General features: G+C 43.1%; 1 protein-coding gene across 1 annotated transcript; it reads right to left on the bottom strand.

Moving 5' to 3' along the window:
- Positions 1 to 8,344: 8,344 nt before the first annotated feature.
- LOC308169223 (complement C1q-like protein 2) lies at positions 8,345 to 23,136 on the bottom strand. Its single transcript, XM_080543896.1, has 3 exons — positions 22,773 to 23,136; positions 18,689 to 18,817; positions 8,345 to 8,971 (listed from the first exon to the last, which is right to left on the bottom strand). Exons 1-3 carry the CDS (start codon positions 23,038 to 23,040, stop codon positions 8,694 to 8,696), a joined length of 675 nt encoding a protein of 224 aa, XP_080400022.1. The 5' UTR covers positions 23,041 to 23,136; the 3' UTR covers positions 8,345 to 8,693.
- Positions 23,137 to 23,859: the final 723 nt, after the last annotated feature.

Genomic DNA, 23,859 nt, shown 5'->3' with positions numbered 1-23,859 from the left:
TGTTTATTTTCATTTACAGGAGGACGTATGAGTACATCAATACATCTGTATCACCTAGAGACTCATAGACCTCGCCATGGGCATGCAGGGAAGAAGCCACTGGAGCAAAACATGCTGGGTAACTAACCCCAACCCTGAACCCTAACCCTGAAACCTAACCTTAACCCTAACTAACTAGTGCATTTAGAATGTTTGCTTGGTAAGTCCTGCTTCTAAAGCTAATGTTTGCCAATAACTTCTCCTGCCAATTCACCTTTACCCTAACCAGTCAAAGTTAATGCCCAAACCTAAGCCTAACCACTTGAAGTAATTGCTTAATGCTAATTGGGTTTCCAGCACCAAAAAGCTTTAATAGATTGAAGAATGTCAATTGAATCACATGTTTATTGTTTTAATTAAATAATGCAGGTGTTGAGAGCCCTCAATATCAACAGACTGCTCCACAGCCCAAGACACCTCCACAGACCACTTCGCTTAACAAGGCCCATGTACATCAATTCAGCAAAGTCCAAGAGTTTGTACAGTCTCAGAGCCCTCCAAAATCCAGCCACATCCACCAGACACTACCTCCACATTCACCAGAGAACCCTCAACAGCGAGTGTCCAGTTCACACCACATGACTAATCAGTATCAAGACATTCTTTTCAAGCCACATCCACCAGACTTCAACCTGCATAATGCAGGAGTTGACAGCCCTCAATATCAACAGCCTGCTCCACAGCCTAAGACATCTCCACAGACCACTTCGCTTAACAAGGCCCATGTATATCAAGGGAGCCAACCTGCTAAGGTGACTCTACAACCCAAACCCTGTGGAACTGTAGTTACCTCATGGCACAATACCTCTCCAAAGGCAAAGTACTCACATGTACCTCACTTATCACAACCTTCCCTTTCCAAGACTTTACCAGAGTCCGCTGGTACCAGAGTCTTACCTGGTACACTTACCAGAGTCTTACCAGAGTCCGCTGCATCACTACTTCTTCACCACGATACCACTTCACAGTTTGAGGTCACTCATCAGCTCCAGACCCCACAACTGCCAGAGAGACGTGCAAATCCAGAGACCCCTCTACATCTACAGACCTCTCCAAAGCAACAGGGTCCGTCAGGGCTAAAGAATCTTCCAACATCAGTGACTCGTCCACACTCAGGAACCACTCCATATATAGAGACCACTTCAAATGCTGATAATGTGCATTCATGTAGTAGGTCTCAAAAAACATTGGCATCTACACACAAAGATACTCTTCCACACCCAGAGACCTCTCCTCATCCACTAGAGACCCAACTACAGCTAAAGACCACCCCTCTTTCCAAGACCCTCCCATATGCAGCAGCTCCTCCAAAAGTCCAAGAGAGCCCTCCAAAATCTATCCACATCCACCAGACACTACCTCCACATTCACCAGAGAATCCTCAACGGCTGGTGACCAGTTCAGACCACATGACTAATCAGCATCAAGACATTCTTTTAAAGCCACATCCACCAGACGACAACCTTCCACTTCCAGCAACTCCTAGTGCACCATTTACTGAACAAGGTGAGGCTCATATACACACTACCATGTAATGCATTTGCCAAATTGCTGACGGCTAACAGTGTGAGACTGCTTGGGAGGAATGGATTTACTGGGTAACATAATTATCAGTTCAAAATCTGAGCAAATCGCCTGACTATGAGGCGTGGCTGCAAATCAAAGCAGGCAGAGTACTCTGTCTCCAGTCAAGCCTGCAAGGTTCTTCATGTATTCTGTGGGAAGGATATGCAATCCCATTGCATTTTAAAATCCCTGACTGTAACATATTTTAAAAAGGGTACATATTTAATGAGATCACCATTGATATACAGTATACAGCACTTTTTTGTGGGGGGAAAAAAATGGAATAATTCAGAAAATTGTTATTTGCCATGTACTCACATGTAATGTTACTAAGCAGAGATAGGTCACCATCCTGTTTTCACCGACTGAAAACACAACAAAGCAAATTATTCCAGAGCAAAGAGTCAGGCCTACTGATGTCTCAGTAACAGATCGTATCTGTGTACTCAGTCTCTTCACCTACAGCTGACCAGACACACACAGAAGAGGAGGTTAGTGGAGTTGAGTGTGATCCAGCAGTGTCTGCAGCTCCATCTGCTCAACATGGTATGTCAGCTCTGTTACCTCCAGATGTGTCTTCGATGAACGGTTAACTGAAGTTGCCATGTACTTATAATACAAGTAGTGATTTAATTTAAAAAGGATGGTCCACTTTTGCTCAAAAGGTTTGATATACATTTGCTAATTTGTGATTTTGAGCTCTATAAATAAAACTAAAAAAAGTGTGTTAACATTATAAAAAGACAAAATAAAATACGTGACACCAATGTGTCCATGTCCAGCCTATGGATATTGTTATGGCTGAAAGTACCCCAAGGAAACTAAAGGGACCAAACCAAAGTGCTGCACAAAAGCCATATATACATAAAGCCAGCCACAACATAGAAAAATGGTCAGTCACTTAAATAGTGTAAAAAGGGAAAGGGTTTTAATGGACAACCCTCACACCTACACAAAGAAACACTGAATCAACAAAACCTCAAGTAATAAGACTAAACAAAACAGGCATCTCCGAAAATCGGTTCGAGTCCTGACAAAAAATAAATAAATTTGAGTCCTGGACTCGAGTACTACAACACTGGTGTGTGTGTGTGCCTTCATCCCTTCTTCCCCCCATTCCTCCATCCCTCCCGGCTCCCCCCATCCCTCTGTCCCTCCCTCCATCTCTCATTCCCTCTACCCTCCCTCTCTCTACTCTCCCTACATCATTCCATTCCTCCTTCCATCCCTCCCTTTCTTCATCCCTCCCTCTCACAATCCCCTCCCTACTTTCCTCTACCTTCCCTCCCTCCTTCCCTCTACCGTTCCTCCATCCTTCCTTACCTCCCTCCCTCTAACCTCTAAGTGTTTTTCTGGATTGTATTTTTGATATTCAGTCTTTCAGTGTTACAATAAACCTAGACCATTCATTTCTTTGTAAATGGGCAAACTTACAAAATCAGGAGGGGATCAAATTCCCTGTCACTTATTTCCCCCACTGTACGTAGCCTAATGAATTTGGGAATCATATTTTGAGAAATCAACACAAAGCTGTACGAATCAAGACTGATAATCAATCAAATAAGCACTACATGTTCCAGTAACTTGTTAGTCTGGCTATGAATGCAGCTGTAGGAGTGAAGCCTAATGCAGTAGAGAGCCTAATGAATTTGGGAATCATATTTTCGTGAGTGAAATCTGTTATGCAGCATGATTTAATATCAAAACTTGGCCTGTATCAATATGGAGACCAGAGTTGTGTAACCTTGGTTTGTAGCCAGTTGCCTTTGTAACCAAATACATTTCTGCTACGGGGTGATGAAATGTGAGAAATCTTATTGTGTTTCCATTTCCTGTTCTGTTTCAGATCAGAATCAGAATCAGAATGAAGGTGCATTAATAAGTGCATTATATGAAGGTATGTGTCTCCTTGCATCTACTGCTGTCTTGAATGATACATGAATGAATGAATTAATGCTCTATTAATCTGTTTCTCTTTTTATTTGCTTTTATTCACATTTTCTGGTTGAAGAGGAACATTCCTTTCAGATTCTTGAAAATATTGTATTAAAAAACTCAAGACGATTAATTCATGAATCAGTAAGAATTTTGAGTGAATAAAGAAAAACATTCCATATCATGTTTATTGTTATGTTTTCCTCAGTGGATGTCACTCTGGATGTGGACACAGCTCACCCTAACATGCAGATATCAGAGGATAAGAAAACAGTCCAGTGGAGAGATGTAGCATCACCAAGACCAAACAATGAGCATTTTGATAAAGATCCTTATGTGTTGGGCACTATGGGCCGTCCTGCACGGGCCTACTGGGAGGTGTGTGTGGAGGGAAAGGATGACTGGGTGCTTGGTGTTGCCAGGGCAACAGCTAACAGGAAGGGACAGATAGTTGTGAGCCCTGCCAATGGCTTCTGGGTAATCAGGCTGTCCAATGGTCACAGGCTTAAAGCCATGGATGATGAGGAGTCTGTCCTTGATAAGACACGTCCAAACAAAGTCAGTGTCTATCTGGATTGTGAGGAGAAGAAGGTGACTTTCTATAATGCAGAGGACGGCTCACTCATTTACTAATTTGACAATGGACCAGGTTATGAGGAGGAAGCCTGTCCACTTTTCTCATCCTGGAATAATGATGATGATCCTATCAACCTATCATCCTGTCCTTTGCATCCGGAGACCAGTCCACATATAGAAGCCCTTTCACAGCCATTGATGACTCAACACCAAGGTTAGCATTCCAATGCGTCAGCTACAGACCCATTCATGTCCAAAAACTCCTAGTGCACTTGTCACTATGCAATGTGACGCTTGGTCATATACCTATACCGTATGTGTCATAATGTGACAACTATGTAAAAATTGTGAAAAAGTTGGATGCTTGTATTGCTGTCATAGGCATCAAGAATAAACTGCACTAGATTACAATATATTGAGTTTTACTTCTACTATATTTTGCAGCTTTTTCAGATAAACCATTGTATTTATAGGTGCAACAGAACAATGCAGGGAAACGTTTTCTGGATACTTTTTCTGTTACATAGTGATGGTTTGAATGAAGTTTGAGACTTTGTGAATCTCATTGTCTTCCTTTTTCCTGTTTTGTTTCAGATATCAATCAGGCACGCTTACATGACGGTAATTGGCCCTTTGCATCTACTGCTATCTTCAATGACGAATGAACGAATGAATGAATGAATGAATGAATGAATGCTTTATTCATCTGCAAAGACACATTTTCACTTGATGACAAATCATCCCTTTCGAATTTCTACAGAAATGATTCTATTCAAAACAACGATTAGGTAGCACTTTACATACCAGTAAATACTGATAGTTATCAGTAATAAAAAAGACACTTACCTTATTTTAACACGGTAAGGCGGACTGTAGTTTTCACTTAATTATTTTTCCTGAAAGATGCTTGTTTCTGTATTGTTGTTACACCATTTCCAATTGTTCTTGAATAATTGACACTGATGAGTAAACATTTAATTTAGATTCATAACCAAGAAACAGTGGAGGTGTTTACTATTGAAATAGAATCAGAATTGGAAAATGCAATATTACCCATATAGTTTTATCCCGTCTTAATAACTAAGATCATGGTCTGTAATGCAAAAACAGAGAAGGTTGTGAAATAAAGTGGGGGAAAAAAGACCTGGAATATTCTATATTACCTGTTTATATTTTACTCCCCCCTTAAAATATCCCATATTCATCTGACAAGTAAGACCATGTTTACAATTGTGACAGCAGCTGGTGAAACCCGGAACAAGTCGCCAACCAATCAAAATGTTCTGACTTTATTTCGGATTAAAAAAAATAAATTTCAACAATGTTGAGAATCAATGACACACTCACTAGGCAAGCTAAACATTGCAATGCAAATAATTCGGTGAGTAATCCCTACTACTACCTAGTTAACTATAACACTACTTTACATCGTTAGCAGGCTCACAAAACAAGCTGTGTTAGTTGTCTAGCGAGTGTGTACGTGATTTTCAACAATGCTGAAATGTATTTACATTTTTCTGAATAAAAGTCTGAACATTAAATCGTCTGCTGACTTGTTCCTGGTTTCACCAGCTGCTGTCACATATTCCACATGAGCCCCTGACAGGAAGCAGCCTCCTAATGAATAGCAGAGTACCCTTTCATCATCTGCATAAAAACATAGACTCAATGGGTAGCTTATTACTGTGTTACATTCATTGGATACATACAGTACATACCAATACTACTAATAGGTCATTGTTATTACCATGTTATAACCCATTTATTCTGAGCTGTAATTAAAGTTTCTACCAAAGAGGGTTTAGTAAATCAGTAACTGATAGTGAATGACGACAAACCTTCCATCATATCATGTTTGTTTTTATGTTTTCTTCAGTGGATGTCACCCTGGATGTGGACACAGCTCACCCTAACATGCAGATATCAAAGGATAAGAAAACAGTCCAGTGGAGAGATGTTGCATCACCAAGACCAAACAATGAGCATTTTGATAAAGATCCTTATGTGTTGGGCACTATGGGCCGTCCTACAAGGGCCTCCTGGAAGGTGTGTGTGGAGGGAAAGGATGACTGGGTGCTTGGTGTTGCCAGGGCAACAGCTAACAGGAAGGGACAGTTAGTTGTGAGCCCTGCCAATGGCTTCTGGGTAATCAGGCTGTCCAATGGGCAAAGGCTTAAAGCCATGGATGATGAGGAGTTTGTCCTTGATAAGACACTTCCAAACAAAGTCAGTGTCTATCTGGATTGTAAGGAGAAGAAGGTGACTTTCTATAATGCAGAGGACGGCTCACTCATTTACTCATTTGACAATGGACCAGGTTATGAGGGGGGAGCCTGTCCACTTTTCTCAACCTGGAATAATGATGCTGATCCTATCAGGATTCTGTACAGTTAGTGTCAAGAACAAACAAGTGTTAAATAGCCAATTTAATGCTATTCTGACCATATACAGTGGGGGAAATAAGTATTGAACACATCAACATTTTGTCCAGTAAATGTATTTCAAATGAGCCTATTCAAGTGGAATTTGCACCAGACCTTGATATTAACTCACACAATCCAGACAAAAAACATTAAAGTCCATATGTAAATAAAGTTATGTGTAATAAAGTAGAATGAAACAGGAAAAAAGTATTACTGTACTTTTTTTACTTTATTACTATGTAACTTTATTTACATATGGACTTTAATGTTTAGATTTTTTGTCTGGATTGTTTGAGTTAATACCAAAGTCTGGTGCAAATTTCACTTGAATAGGCTCATTGGAAATATTAATTTCCAATTAAATGTAATGGACAAAATGTTGATGTGTTCAATACTTATTTCCTCCATTATATATGGTGATTGAAAAACGTGTTTATGGATGGATGGTTGGATGTTAAAATAGATACATTTAGATATTTAAGCAGCTTCTGTTCTCTGGACTCTGGGCGACTCCAACATGGTTCAAATTACCCTCATGATCAACCATTCAAACTCATGTTAACATAAATGATCAACCATTCAAACTCATGTTAACATAAATGATCAACCATTCAAACTCATCTTAACATCATGATCAACCATTCAAAGTCATGTTAACATAAATGATCAACCATTCAAAGTCATGTTAACATAAATGATCAACCATTCAAAGTCATGTTAACATAAATGATCAACCATTCAAAGTCATGTTAACATAAATGCATCAATGATGTAAAATAAGATATAAGTACATGACTGGAATTTTCCTAGTAATCTGTGTTGATAGAAGATTTAATTATTTTTGTTATAAAATGTTGAGTTGATGAATTGAAAATAGACAGTAGGCAACTACAAATGACTTGTTGGATACAACCAAAGTAAAACAGTGACAATTTGTTTTATACTTGCCATTGCACATTGCAAGTTGTTCAAAGTCAACTCACGATACCAGAGCAGAATATGATTGACACAAACTGCGCTTTTTCCTTTGTGAGCACACTGTGTCCATATAGCCTGCTACTGCTGAAATGCACAGAATCAAGTGAGAAACATTAATATGGAATTTCTTAGACACACTGCCACATATTATATTCCATTTCTGACATCATTTTATGAAGTGTCCATGAAGACATGATTTGTTCTAAATTAATTAATTATAATCATTTTTTATTTCTTTGACCAGAAAATAATTTGTCCTTTTCCAAAATAGAAACGACAACTCATAACCTACTCTTCATGTAATGTATCAGGCAGCAATGTTTGTAAACACACTATAACACATTGTAAGCTTATCCGTTATAATTGCTCAACAATGCCTTCTGGTGGTTGTGATGCTGAGGTGAATTCATTTAAATAAAAAAAGTCAAATAGTAAAACATGTTAAACTCTGGCCTGCTGTCTGTACCCTTGTAGCTAGGTAGATAGATAGCTGATGTAAGCTGACTGGATGGAGATAGTGAACCTGGGGTTATTGGTTCTACTAGGCTGATGCATGTCGTACACCCATGAAGGTCATGTATTATTATAATGCCTTATTCCATCAGTAGTCAAATAATCTGTAGTGCCTGACTGAAAACCAACATTCATGAAAAGTCTATAGTGGTCTTTAATTCACATTATGTTGTATTTGGGCAGATGTGTGACAACAGGTATACAGTGCACATGACTTCTGCATCTCAATCAAATATTTTAGCTACTTAAGTACCACAAAGGGACATATCTATGTGCTGTGTGTCATCACCTTCAAAGAGTTAAGTTCAGACATCTCAAGTTCCAGTGTTTTACTTTATTATCAGCTGGATGCATAACCTAATTTCTCATCATCATAATACATGATATTCTTATACATACGTACAGTAGATAGTTAACGACCCATTCATTACAATTCACAACTCATTATAAGCGCTCTTTGGTAAAATTGGCACTCCAAGTAAAGTTGCTGTATGGTCTACAACACTCATGAAAACAGTAATACATCAATTAGTAATGCATTACAACACATATAATTAGTATATTATATTATTCTTAGGGCATTGAAAGTAAAGCAGCCCAACATTTCAACGTTCATAGCAGGTATGGGCTGTATGGGCTGTAATGAAACACTGCATCAGCTCCTCACATCTGGCTGAGCAGAAAACCATTAAAGGTAGTGTCATTGTATAAATCCCACACATGAGTGCCAGCCTGGAGGAGCATGTAGACCTTATCTCCAACCTCCAGCTGCAGTGAGATGCCGTTACCTCCGTTATCTGCTGTGTCACTCGATTGGTGATCAGTAGCGCTGGCCATGCGTTGTCCGTTCTTATACAGGAGAGCAGAAGAACGGTGGTGTCCTCCAGCATGGTAGAAGAAGCTGAAGTAGTAGACGCCTTTCACCGGGGCAGTGAAAATACCTGTAGAAGAAAAGTGAAAGTGCCACACAGTGTTTGTTAACACAAACCTCAGAATAACAGTTCATTAGTGTTCCTAATACTACGTAGTAGTAGGAACAGTATTGTTATTGGTGGTTTACTTATTATTATTATTTTCCTGGCTTTTGTCAAATAGCTCAAAAAGCCCCTGACCAAAAATGCTATGAATTTGCATGCCACAACTAGAGAGCATCAGTAACTATGGCAGAAAGAATGACCATGATTAGACCATAGGTGGCGCTATAATAACCTAAAGTAAATAATTAACTTCAGAATGCTGGCATTTCCACCCCGTTGGATGAAAATGTATGTACAGATGTGTCTTGCCTCATGGGGAACATGCCTCAAGAACCCATAAGGTCCGCCATGATGGAGTTTGCTGCAGGTGCAAAATTTGGCCAAACTTATACAAATTCACTTAAAACCAACTGTAAGTCTGATTCGTCCATAATTGCATATGAACATGCATGGTGCACGACTCTCCATTCCAAGATGGCGGAGAAAATTATACACACTTTTTTTTTTTGGTCGACAGGCTGATAGAGTGTTACTGTGTCGAAGCATTTGAAGATATCTAAAAAAAACAAGGACATTACAGATGTTTGAAATGTTCACTGTTTGACATTTTTACAATTTTCGGCACGTCTGAGACATAATGACCCTTCATTTGGCGTGGGCATAACACGTGCCCACCCTCCTCCCCTCCTCCATCTTTTATAAATACGAGAGGACAGAGGTCGCATGTCGCAATTAGCTAGCTATGTTTTCTGTCCAGCCTTTTCAATTTAAACCTGAGCGCAGCGAGGGGGACAGCAGAGAAGACATTACACAAAATGTTGATCAAAATGAAGACGATCCGAGAGGTGAGGAGGCACAAGTGGGACATAATCGCTGGTGTCTGTGCAGCAACTGTCAACTGATGCCAACCGAGATGGAGAGTGTAAACAAACTTGTTGTAAAGAGCACAGATTTCTGTCCGCAGCTGTTCAAGTCAAGTTGACGTTATCAAACTATCGTACCTGTGAGCTCTTTCATTAGTGGTGGTCGATTAAATGCCTCCAATGCATCTTCGGAAAAGTGGCGAGAACAAAGACGCGCATCTTTATGCAGTTGGGTTCGTCCACATGCATCTTCCCACTGCTTTCTCCTCTTCCGCTCATTCGCTAACCTTGTCATTGCCTCTATGCTGTATATTGATTCTATTCAGCTTAACATTATATATTGCCTACACAGACAACTTTACTCTGGTTCATATCACTTAACATACTCTATAAATATATTGAAAACATATACCTCCCATGATTAACAATGCATCTTGGCACCATGTTGAAGCATTTCCAGATATCTAAAAAAAACAGGCCTTTGAAATTTGAACATTTTGGCTAAAAGCTAAGGCTAATGCTAATATAGCACGTTAAAACTAATCTTCTCATGACCGCTTTACCTGATTCAGTCAGATGTATAAATAGTGAAATGCTTGACATAAACTATACAACATGGTCATTAACTGGGGAAGATTAATCCACAATGCATTTTCGTATTTACGCTTAGTGTATATTATCATCATAGCATAGTAGCCTATGTATATCAAGCCATAATAAGGTGACTCGTATCTTACAGGCCCGTGGTCCTAGGGTACTTCATAATATCATAGCTTAGTACATCATGACAGACCCGTCACCAGGGCCCAGTCTTAGGGTGGGCCAATGAACGATAGTTATGGAGATAGACTCCAGTTCTATGAGTGGAGCGGAGCCCCATAGGGGAGCTCTGCTCCTATTGGTTTACCCGCTACCTAAAGTAGCCAATGACTGAATTTTTCAATGCCTGCGCCCGCCTGGGGTGCTATATAAAGGGGTGTACTTCGCTACCTCATTCTCCCAAACATACAAAAACAGCCGGGTTTGAACGAGTCGAAGTGGGCCAGCAGCCCTATGGGGCTCCGCTCCACTCATAGAACTGGAGTCTATCTCCATAACTATCGTTCTATATCGTGGAGCTCCGCCCCATAGGGGAGCTCTGCTCCTATTGGTTTAGGCGGAGCGAACGAGGCCAAATGTACCCCCACTGAGACTATTAATCCGTAAAACAATCTCAGCGGCACCCGGAGCTGACCACTGATGTTGGTTCAAGACAACCTTAAAAAGTTGGCCCAACCCACACGAGTCTGCTCCACTGATCTAGCCCTTACGTGAGCACGCAGGGTTGTAGATCTAACGGAACATGTCCTGGAGGAGGGTCCCCTCCCCAGGCACATCCGTAATCATCCTGACAGCACTTGAATAGCATCCCCAACCAGGGTAATCCAAGTGCCATCCCCACTACATCAGTCCTCAGCAAACTGAGGACAGAGTGAGAAAAGGATGAGGAAGAAATATCACTTACCTAACCCTTACGTTGGGTTGTTGATCTAACAGACATGTCCTGGAGGAGGGTCCCCTCCCCAGGCACATCCGTATTCATCCTGACAGCACTTGAATAGAATCCCCATGACCAGGGTAATCCAAGTGCCCTTCCCACAACATCAGTCATCAGCAAAACTGAGGACAGAATGAGAAAGGATTGAGGAAGAATATCACTGACCTAACCCTTACGTGAGCACGTAGGGTTGTAGATCTAACGGAACATGTCCTGGAGGAGGGTCCCCTCCCCAGGCACATCCGTAATCATCCTGACAGCACTTGAATAGAATCCCCAACCAGGGTGATCCAAGTGCTTTCCCCACTACATCAGTCATCAGCAAAACTGAGGACAGAATGAGAAAAGGATGCGGAAGAAATATCACTGATCTAACCCTTACGTGAGCACGTAGGGTTGTTGATCTAACGGAACATGTCCTGGAGGAGGGTCCCCTCCCCAGGCACATCCGTATTCATCCTGACAACACTTGAATAGAATCCCCATGACCAGGGTAATCCAAGTGCCTTCCCACTACATCAGTCATCAGCAAAACTGAGGACAGAATGAGAAAAGGATGAGGAAGAATATCTTTCAAGTAATACCGTACAAAAAGTGATGGCGACGACCAAGACGCCGCCTCACATATCTCCTCCACTCCCACTCCCCTGAGAATGGCCACTGATGTGGCCATGCCCCTGGTGGAATGAGCCCGAATGCCAGTCGGCACGGGCTGCCCCTTCGATTCGTATGCGAGGCTAATAGCCTCGCAAATCCAATGGGACAGCCTCTGCTTCGAGAGTGGTGCCCCGGCTTTCTGTCCGCCGTAGCAGATCAGAAGCTGGGGAGAAGATCTCAGTCCTGCCGTGCGCTTCACATATTGTGCCAACGCGCGCACCGGACATAGACAATGTAAACGCCTCTCCCTCTCTCCGTCGTGAGGAGGAGGAAAAAAGGCGCTCAGAGCACAGCTCTGAACCCTAAACCCACGATTAACCTTAGGGATAAAAACCGGGTTAGGGCGTAACACAGCTTTTGTTTGTCATCAGATATGATCAAACAATCTGCCCGTGTCGAGAGAGCACATAAATCACTCACTCGCTTAGCCGTAGTCAAGGCGAGGAGCTGACTCGTCCTGAGAGACAATAAACGCAACGACACAGTGTCAATGGGTTCGAATGGGGCACGCACAGCGCCTCTAGCACAATCGACAGGTCCCATTTTGGCATTAGAGTCCTATGAGGGCGTCTAAGCCTACACACTCCAGTCAAAAAACGCTTAACCAGCGAATGACTGAACAGTGTCGTTGTCGCAAAACCCTCATGACAAGCTGAGATGGCAGCCGCGTAAACTTTAATAGTTCTCGCCGCCAATCCCTTGTCAAACAGCGACTGTAAGAAGCACAAGAACGTTTCGACCCGACAGCAGACTGGGTCAACGTCCTGTCCCTCACACTGTGTAAACACTCGCCAGCGCGCCGCATATCCCTTTGCAGTGGATTGCGCACGCACACTCTGAATGGTCTGAATGACCGCGTCTGTCAGACCCCTGCGTTCTAACAAATCCCTCTCAGTAACCAGGCCATGAGGGGGCCCCCCATCATAGGCGGCCCCCTCACCAAGCCTCTGGCTTGAGAGAGTGCATCTTGTCGATGAGGTATGGGCCATGGGCCCTCTACCAACATCTCCATCAGTTCCGGAAACCACGGGGCTCCGGGACGGTCCGGGGCTACAAGAATTAACTCTAGCCTCTCTGACCTCACTCGTGCCAACAGTGGGAGGATAGATGTCAGGGGTGGGAACGCGTATAACAGGACCCTCGGCCATGGGTGGTGTGCGAATGTATCGACTCCCAATGGCGGGTTGTCCTGTTCGCGCAGGAAGAACCAAAGGCGACACTGCGCATTCGTCCGTGACGCAAACAGAACCACTTCTGCTTGCCCGAACCATGCCCAAATCAGCGACACAATGGAGGGTGCTAACCTCCAGTCGTCGTCCCTCGGGCCTCCCCGTGATAACAGATCTGCTCCTTCGTTGAGCAGACCTGGAATGTGGAGAGCTTTCAGCGAACTCAGGCGACTCCGCGCGCGATGACGCGCGGGTCTCTCCAGTAGCTCAGGTCGGTTTTGACCGATCTCTGTATTACAATCAACTTGCGACGGCGTTCTCACTGGAACCCGTCGCAGTCGTGCGAACCGCCTCTGCAGTCTGCGCATGTGTAACAGGCCTAAGGGGACCACTACATGGGCTGCAGACCTCAGTCCTAGTAAGGACATCCTTGACAGAGCGGTGATTGTATTTGTCACTCGACACACCCAGGGAGCTGACGTCAGTGTCGCTCTCAGTGGTGCCGATAAACTGGCCCTCATCTCGGCAGTATCCAACTGAATGCCTAGATAGGAAAACTGTTGAGCCGGCCACGGAGCACTCTCTGTCCAGTTTACAGCTAACCCCAGCTGAGTGAGGCGCTGCACCAGTGAGGTTGCGTCTCGAATGGCTCGATTTGGGCATTGGGCCAAGACCAGTAGGTCGTCGAGATCCGCATATTATGCGTATCTCGTTACGCCTCAGTGGTTCGAGTGCTGTCTGCACGCATTTGGAGAAAAAACGAGGAGCAAGCGCGTACCCGAAGGGCAGGCGCGTGTACTCGTAAACCTTCCCTTGGAAAACAAAACGTAGGAATTTCCTGTGCCACTCTGTGATTGGCACACGAAATACGCGACCCTCAGGTATCTACGAAAGGGGCGTTTCGCCACTCTCTCGTTGAGGACCCTGAAATCTAGTATGGGTCTCATGTCTCCCGAATTCTTTGGGACAAGGAAATACGGGGAGTACCATCTCATGTCCCACTGGTCCCTCGGAACCAATGTCACTGCGCCCTTTGTTAGGAGATTCGTAATCTCCTCCCGGAGCGCACGTGTCTTTATCGGGCAGGACAAAAAACAGTCTCTCTCACGCCCCTGAAGGGCGGAGGAGGCTGAATGAACTGTAGTGCATATCCCCTCCTCAATGTCCTGTCAAGCCAGCCCGACAGAATACCTGTCCCTTCTAGTCATTCTGCATAAAGCAACGACAGCGGCTGGGCCGTCTGTTGTGGTGCAGTCGACAGAAAAAGCTTGAATTTCTGTATGACCCCAGCCGCCGCTGCCCACCGAGGAGATGGCACAGCCCAAGGTGGGGTCATTTCGAAAGGGATGGGCTGCCGTCTGTAAAGAGTGTTTGTTATGTGTAACAATGCTCTTTATTGACGCAGGTTTATTATGCCTGATAATCAAAGAACCGGCCGCACGCTCATGAGCTGGGCCAGGTCTTGATAGACATGGAGGGGTTTTTGATGTAAATAACGCCTCGTGTCGTGATAGGGGTAAGTCCGCTAGGCAGAGAGCTGGCCACACGCCGGTAAGCTGGGCTAGTCTCCGCTTCGTTTCTAACTGGTAGCGATTCGACCACACTCTGACAAGGCAGGTGGGTCTCCGCTCCGGTAGATACCATGGAAAATCCTCCTTAGGGATTTACCGTCTGACTTACCGTCTGTAAAGAGTGTTTGTTATGTGTAACAATGCTCTTTATTGACGCAGGTTTATTATGCCTGATAATCAAAGAACCGGCCGCACGCTCATGAGCTGGGCCAGGTCTTGAATAGACATGGAGGGGTTTTTGATGTAAATACCGCCTCGTGTCGTGATAGGGGTAAGTCTGCTAGGCAGAGAGCTGGCCACACGCCGGTAAACTGGGCTAGTCTCCGCTTCGTTTCTAACTGGTAGCGATTCGACCACACTCTGACAAGGCAGGTGGGTCTCCGCTCCGGTAGATACCATGGAAAATCCTCCTTAGGGATTTACCGTCTGACTTACCGTCTGTAAAGAGTGTTTGTTATGTGAAACAATGCTCTTTATTGACGCAGGTTTATTATGCCTGATAATCAAAGAACCGGCCGCACGCTCATGAGCTGGGCCAGGTCTTGAATAGACATGGAGGGGTTTTTGATGTAAATACCGCCTCGTGTCGTGATAGGGGTAAGTCCGCTAGGCAGAGAGCTGGCCACACGCCGGTAAGCTGGGCTAGTCTCCGCTTCGTTTCTAACCGGTAGCGATTCGACCACACTCTGACAAGGCAGGTGGGTCTCCGCTCCGGTAGATACCATGGGAAATCCTCCTTAGGGATTTACCGTCTGACTTACCGTCTGTAAAGAGTGTTTGTTATGTGTAACAATGCTCTTTATTGACGCAGGTTTATTATGCCTGATAATCAAAGAACCGGCCGCACGCTCATGAGCTGGGCCAGGTCTTGATAGACATGGAGGGGTTTTTGATGTAATAACGCCTCGTGTCGTCGCGGCACTGAGTTTGCTCAGAAACTCCGCCTCCGCTGCAGACAGACCGTTGGGTCGGTCTGTGGTGATCTTCGCAATGGCGGCGTTAAACACGGCGATGTTATTCGCCGCCGCCTGCGCACCGAGCTCATCAGAGCTTTCTGATTCTGACACCGGCACCGACCACTCAGCTGGGTGAGGGCGGCGTGGTGTCAGGGCCGGCTGAGCGGGCGGGACCATCCCTACTTGGGGAGGTGCCTGCCCAGAACGCCGCTCTGGGGCCTGTCCGGACGCATCATCGGCAGAGCTATTCGAGTCGGATAGCATCCCCGAGATAGCGCCCGCCAGGGGAAAAACGCTCTCCTTGATCCAGGCCATCCCCTTTCGCCTTTCCGCGACGGAAAGGAGGTGGAAGGGGAGGCAGCTGGGGGAGGCGACCAACGCCGCCTCGGCATGTTCGGGGCCGAGGCAGACGTGGCAGAAGTCGTGCTTGTCCTCCGCTGCTAGGAAATCGCAGCGGCAGGTGTCCCGGAGGAACTTCTTCGTGGTCGGCGGCGGACGATCCATCGCTGAAGGGAAAAGTCTCCTCCGCTGCTCGGAAGTCGCAGCGGCAGGCGTCCCGGAGGAACTTCTCCATAGGCGGCGGACGATCCATATCTTGAAGGGAAAAGTCTGGCGGGTTCTCCAGTCTTAGTAGTCGTCCTTCTCAGTCTTCAGATATAAACCCGTGCTGAACTTTTTGGGAGGATGAGGTAGCGAAGTACACCCCTTTATATAGCACCCCAGGCGGGCGCAGGCATTGAAAAATTCAGTCATTGGCTACTTTAGGTAGCGGGTAAACCAATAGGAGCAGAGCTCCCCTATGGGGCGGAGCTCCACGATATAGAACTGCATGGGGGGGCACAATTATTATTAACTATTTTTGATAATCCAATATGCTATGGTATTCGTCATGCAACACTGACATGCATAGGAGGTGGCAGAGGCTAAATTGGACACATAGCCTACTGATGAAGATTATACCTAAAATGATCAGAATGCAGCAAATAACATAACACAGGCGAAGCTGGTTTATTACAAACCTGTCATCTATTTTCTGTGTTTTATTTTTTAAACCACCCCTTTATAGCATGGAGAAGCCAAGTTGTGCATTACAATGCACACAGGTCAATAATTGGCACCAACCCGGCACACTTACAAGAGCAACAATTAAATAAAAGAACCTACGTAACTAAAATTACGAGACTGGCACGCAATCAGTAAACTTGCAAAAGGTATACAGTATGACCGACCGATCGTGTGATCATCACATTAAACCACCCATCTACAGCAAATAGGATCAGCCAGATACATCAATCCTCATCATTGAACATGTTATACACAAAGCACATTAAATATAGCCTAACCATGCAAACAGCCCATCTCTCCAATTGAAAAAGCTGACGAGAATACAACTAGCAAAACATCACCACGGCGGGTGCCTACTGACACACACACACACACACACACACACACACACACACACACGCACACACACACACACGCACGCGCACACACACACACACACACACACACACACACACACACACACACACACACACACGACATTAACTTACCCTGAATTCGCTGCACTACCCTACATTTCCTGCACGCGTAGCAAAACGCGGCGTCCTTTCTCAGAGAATACTCAAGCCAGCCCCTGTTCCAGCTTGAGGCCAATGACCGTTTTTTGCACCAAACATTCTGACTGGATATTTGCTTAAAATAACCTGTTTAGGCTGGTCCATTCCAAGGTCATCCGGCTCCACCACTAATCCAACAGGAACAGTAGTCGTCGGGGGGCTAGCAAGGCTAGCCCTAACATTCGTCGGTGGGCTAGTAGCTAAACTCACGTTAGTGCTAGTAATAGTCGGGGGGCTAACATTAGCAGCAAGGGTCACGTTGCTACTAGTAGCAGTCGGGGTGCTACTAGTGTCAGGCCCACAGTCGCTACTGCTGGTGCTATCTCTCTGTCCATTGGGGTTGGGTGCAGCTGCACCTTTCGAGGATTTAATCCACTTTCGTATATCCATCTAGGCAGGCCTAACGTATATCCATCTAGGCAGGCCTAACGTATATCCATCTAGGCAGGCCTAACGTATATCCATCTAGGCAGGCCTAACGTATATCCATCTAGGCAGGCCTAACGTTACTACAAAAAGCACTGACTTTGCTCGACTGAGTCGGCTCACACAGCTGAAATGGCGGTAGCAGCAGCATGCAGTAATGTGCAATATTTCAACTTCTTTTCAAATGATTGGTTGTCAATAGAATCCCTTCCAACAAAATGAAAAACACACTATTGTTTCTCAATTTGAATGTCTTAATTTAACATCAAATATAGAAGATTAATAATAATAAAATAAAATAAAATAAAAATAATTTAATATCTGGCCGCCAGTTGGGGGGGCACCAGCACGTCTGTGGGCGGGCCTGGCCCCCTGAGGCCCGCCCATAGTGACGGGCCTGCATCATGAGTTCAACTTGGCCAACTTGAGTGGTCTACCCCCCTGTCTGTAGGTCTACCCCTATCTGTCAATCTACAACCTGTCTGTAGGTCTACCCCCTATCTGTCAATCTACAACCTGCCTGTAGATCTACCCCGTGTCTGTCAATCTCACCCCATTTATGGTTATCATATCTATAGGAACACGCCCCATTGCCACTTGCGGTTTTATTTTTAAACTGGTATTTACGGTTAATTTTAAACAAGAAATGACGTGGTAATTTAACCTATGAAGTACTTCATTTTTGATGAATTGAAAAAATCAACACAAGGTTTGATTTGGTACATGGTTAGTTATATATTTGTGTGGTGAAATAGTGTTAGAGTGTTGTGAGATAGTCACACATTATGAGTTAGAACATGTGCAGACACTGGGGTTCCCACAGAATAGATGGGAAAGACTGCTGTTGAGTGACCTTCACCCTAATTAGTCATTCATAGCTCACCTGTCGTTGGATTGTAGGCGTTGCCGATGTTTGTGAGGACATTAGCGTAGATTAGGGTAGTATCTTCTTGGAATGGCCCTGAGGGTCCTTGATTTCCAATGGCAGCAGAGAAAATCACCTTTGTACTTTCTATAAAATAACAATAAACCATATTATATTAAAACATATTTGAATATGTGAATAAAATAAATAAATAAAGCTGTATCTTCACATCTAGAGCCACAAGTACATTTTCAAGCATTATCCCCCTCTTATTTTTCGGGTTTTGATTGGTTGATTGATTAATTGTATAATTGATTGATTGATGAGTTTATTTCAGTGTCTTACACCTTTTATTTGCCGATTTTGTCAGAATACCCTACATCCATATATGCCAAATACATTATATACATACATTCATAGTCCCTGAACAGCTTAAAAGGAAAGACAGGCATTGGACATTCCATTACATTGCATTACACATGGTTAGCACAAGCATCAGCATTAAAAAACAATATACAGTTAATAAAAGGCATCAGCATAAAAACATCATCATAGACAATAACAATAAAGACATCGGCACAACAGAGAGATAAATACGATCCATTGCTAGTGCAATATGACAACCCTCGGGTAGAGATGCTCCGATCAGGGTTTTTGGTGCCGATCACCGATCACCGATCACTGGAATCAGTGATCTGCCGATCCGATATCACCGATCACCGATCACAGCGTCGAAAATGGCAATTGAAGCATTCTATTTATTGTGTAGCATTATTTATGTTTTAAATTATTCTTAACACCATTGACATTGTATATTAAGTATTTAAATGAAATTAGGAGATGAGAAAGTATCATGAATTGACGACCATCTGTTTTATTGAATTCACAACCACCTGTAGCTTACTTCAGGAAAAACAAATAAAATGTGAAAATAAAAATCATAATAAATAAAATGTACACTGTCACATCAAATGTGCAACATTCCACTCGAATGAGAGGAACTAGGGGCTCTTAGAGAACTTGGAGCTTATACTGTAACTGTAGCTTTCCTGAGGAACAATAAACATACCCAAACTAAACTGCAACATAAACAGGCTATAGCCAAATATAAAATACTGTTTCAAGTCAGTCAGTTTCAAGTCATATTTAGGAGGAGATAAGACAGCAAGTCAGCAATAATCAATAAAACAAAAAAACAAAACATTGCACCTAAGGAGATTTCAGACTCAAACCTTACTTCTGATTAAGCAGCATCACTGGCAGATTAGCCTTGAGAAATACAAGCATCTCAGCGTTTTTGGCACTCAGCCTGTTCCTCTTATCATCTAAAATATGTCCTGCTGCTGAAAAGTCGCTCGCTATCTACACTTGTGCAAGGTGCACAGAGGAAGACCTAAAACTCACGCGCTAATAGTTGTTGTTGCTATGGGCCAAGTGACTTCCTGCTCGCGGGGTCACATGACGTCGGTGAACACTACCTACACTACGCTCGTGAAGTCGCGCTGGAACTCTGACCAGCACTCGTGGAACGCCTCTCGTCCAATCAAAGCACTCGGTCCCTTTATGACGTCGAGCCCAGTGTGCGCTTCGGCGCTCTCTGAGCGAATCGACGAACGCAGCAAATGCCGTATGATATTCGTGGTATTGAAAGACCTTGCGTGCGTTCCTCCGCAAGGTATTTCTTTTGAGCAGACATTACAAACGGCATATTTGTTGTCTCTTTCCGACACTGTGTAATATTTCCAGACTGGCGACGCCATTTTGTAAACTGATCGGTCATGTTTGATCGGCCGTTTTGAGAACTCCGATCAAAACCGATCAAGGCCATATCGGCCGATACCGATCGGCGCCGATCAGATCGGAGCATCACTACCCTCGGGTACATAAGGTTCAGAGATAGGAAATGTTAGAATAGGTATAGCATAGCATAGAGTACAGCACAGTGTTTTATTTGTATAGTATAGTATAGTGGATAGTGTACATAGCCTTTATTTATGTAAACCAGCTCTTTTCTATGTAAACCAGATCTCCATTGGCAACTTTGTGTCCGACCAAATTAAAATGACATGCAGGGTTCCCCAAGGATCAATCTATGGCCCCCTCCTATTCAAGCTTTACATGCTTCCATTGGGACACATCATAAAAAAGATCAATATTGTCTACCACAACTATGCGGATGACACTCAAATCTACATAGCCCTCTCAACAAACGACTATAGTCCCATCGACAATCTCTGTAATTGTATTGAACAAATAAATGCCCGGATGACACAAAACTTCCTCCAATTAAACCAGGACAAAACAGAAAGAATTGTATTTGGTGCACCTGAGAAAAGATCGAAAGTCAGTGCAAAACTTGATACTCTCTCTCTTCAAACTAAAACATCGGTCAGAAATCTTGGTGTAATTCTAGACTCCGATGTAAACTTCAACAGCCACATAAACTCTATAACCAAATCAGCCTACTATCACCTGAAAAACATAAGAATGAGAGGTTTCATGTCTAAACAAGTAACTAACAGGCCTATCTAAAGGGGTTGTTTGTAAGCTGCAGCTCATCCAAAATGCCGCTCCTAGGGTCCTAACAAACGAAGAAGTTTGAACACATTACACCAATCCTGAGATCCCTACACTGGCTACTAGTCTCTCAGAGAATTGAATTCAAAGTACTCCTAATTGCATACAAATCACAAAATGGTCTTGGACCAAAATACATATCAGATCTCCTCCCACCATATACTCTCACAAGGCCCCTAAGGTCAGCTGAGACTAATCAGCTACCGTAATCATTCCAAGAGTGAAAACAAAACACGGTGCAGCAGCTTTCAGTTACGCTGCCGCATGCTCCTGGAACAAACTCCCTGAAGAAATCAAACAGGCCAAAACCCTAAAAACCTAAAATGTATCTAAAATCTAGGCTAAAAACCATGTTTTGCAGCAGTTATGATTAAACACATTTCTTTCCATGTATTTTATCCATAAACGATTGTCTTATATTTATCTTATGTTTTATATGTTTATCACTCGTTGCTGCTGTAAATGAGGGCAACCTCAGTAACGTACGAGTTTAAATAAAGGTTTGAATTGAATTGAAAAAAAAAAAAAGTTTATCTATTTACTTCTTATAATTCGCTTTTATCTGTTTACTTCTTATATTTGCTTTTATTCATTGTCATTTTTATTTTCCTACTATGCTCCTCTTGCTGTATTTTAATAATGTATGTAAAGCACTTTGAATTGCCCCTGTTGTATGACATGTGCTATACAACTGGCCTTGCCTTGGTTTCACCATTTATAAATCACAACCCTTTTTTATACATACTATTTCTTGGCACCAAAAGTATTGGGCCTGATTCATGTTATGTAATGTCATGTGGCCTGTATTCTGGGAAGACCAGTGAGCGTCCAGAGAAAATGAACACAGTTGTTTTGTTTCTATACCCACAAGGGGGCGCTGTGCTTCACAAATGCTTCTGTGTGCTAATGTTCTCTCTCCATTAGAGCTGAAACAGTGAGGAGTCAATCTTCAGAGGCTTAAGACTGGGAATAGACAAAGCATTTCACACAGACCAGTCATAAGGTACAAGAAGAGAGAGAGTGGTAAAGGGAAATGGATTTGGGGACATCCTCTGAGTCAGGGGGATTTCTATACTCTTGGGTATGCTCAATTCTAAATAAAGTTCAGTTTTGCTGAATTCTTTGGCTGTGTACAGTAATACAGCCAGCACTCTCCATACAAATAAATGATGATTGAATGCATAATCAGCTTTAGTCACACCACCAGCACCACTCTGACTGTATCTCTGGCTAGTGGCTACAGTATAGTATGTCTTTTTTGATTAGCTGAAAATGGGCACATGCACCCTTCATGGGACAGGCCACAGAACTGTTTGGATGTAACGGTCACTAAGACTTGCCTTTATTATGACCCTAGTTCCCCTGCCAAGACACATTGGGAGACTTCACGTTATGTTTGTTCTGTCTGTGAAAGGCAGAGCATTATCAATGGCTTGATTACTGTTAAACATATTAATAATAGGTGCATTGATAATAATATGTAGTCCTTTAATCTACAGTACTATGTCCAAGTAGAGCAATTTACCGTTGTTTCTGAGAACCTCAAGTTGACTCTCGGTGACGTTCAACTTGGTTTCCATGACTCCCAGTCTCTCCTCTGTGGCTGCTTGCTTCTCCTCCATGATGCTCAGCTTCTTCACTAAAATTCCAAAGTCGTTTAGAAGTTTGGACAAGTCAGGATGGCAGGGTCTCTCCTCCGCAGCAACAACTTCATCCTCTTTTTTGGGTGTATCTTCTTGTGCTACAGACAACCCGCAGCACAGCAACACCAGCAGAGACACGATACTCTTCATCTTGCACCTGGATTCGGATTCTTCTCTATTACTTGTACCGGTATGTATTATCAAGTTCTCTCTACCTCCTTGTATGCAGTTAGGGTCGACATCGAACTTTTTGTGTACTCCTGTCTGTGTATTTATTTAACCTTTATCCCATTGGTAGGTCTATTTGGCAAGATGGAAGCAAGGCAAACAGACACCATTACCATGTAGAATATTAGCCCACATATAGTGCAATACAAATCCAGGGTATATATATATGTATCCCTTTTTAACCTTATTTATCTTACTTTCGACTTATGTGTAGATAGTATACACAAGTAAGTGTGTTGTAACTTTGTATTTGATTAATTTAATGGATTGTCTTTGCTGTGCTTTTGCTGTGTAATGGTGACTGCATTTTACTGTGAAGCTGATATTTTGGCTGACATATCTAAATAGATACATACTGTAGATCTTTAAAAGAAAACAACAACAAAAAGTGCATGTACTGTATATTTGCCTTAGAAAGTACTTTTTGTTTACTAAACTGAATGAACTCTTTCTTAATGTAATTTATGGCAATAAATTGACAGTGAAAAAAAGTGAGAGTTATTGCTCAGCAACAATGATAGAAACGTGTACCTGTGACACCAGACAACAATAACCCCAATAGGCTATCAATATGAACAATACTTTTAAAATGTAAGAGTGATTAGTGTGATATGTCCATGGAGGTATTACAACTGATACCTTATTGAGAATTAACAGATTCAAAGAGTAATCAATTGTTTTCCCTAAATAAAGTATTTCCTTTTTTAAATGTATTTTATTATCCTCTCGATAAGACATTGA

Source organism: Nansenia antarctica, assembly GCF_963989245.1.
Source record: "Nansenia antarctica genome assembly, chromosome: 13".
Classification (NCBI taxonomy): Eukaryota; Metazoa; Chordata; class Actinopteri; order Argentiniformes; family Microstomatidae; genus Nansenia; species Nansenia antarctica.
This window is presented reverse-complemented; position numbering and strand designations above follow the sequence as displayed.

Bases quoted from the DNA above. Each gene is read 5' to 3' on its own strand.
- LOC308169223 (XM_080543896.1), bottom strand. From the start codon at position 23,040: ATGAAGAGTATCGTGTCTCTGCTGGTGTTGCTGTGCTGCGGGTTGTCT. The intron at 18,818-22,772 runs GTAAATTGCTCT...GTTATTTTATAG, and splicing joins TGAGGTTCTCAGAAACAACG to AAAGTACAAAGGTGATTTTC. The intron at 8,972-18,688 runs GTGAGCTATGAA...TTTCTTCTACAG, and splicing joins CGCCTACAATCCAACGACAG to GTATTTTCACTGCCCCGGTG.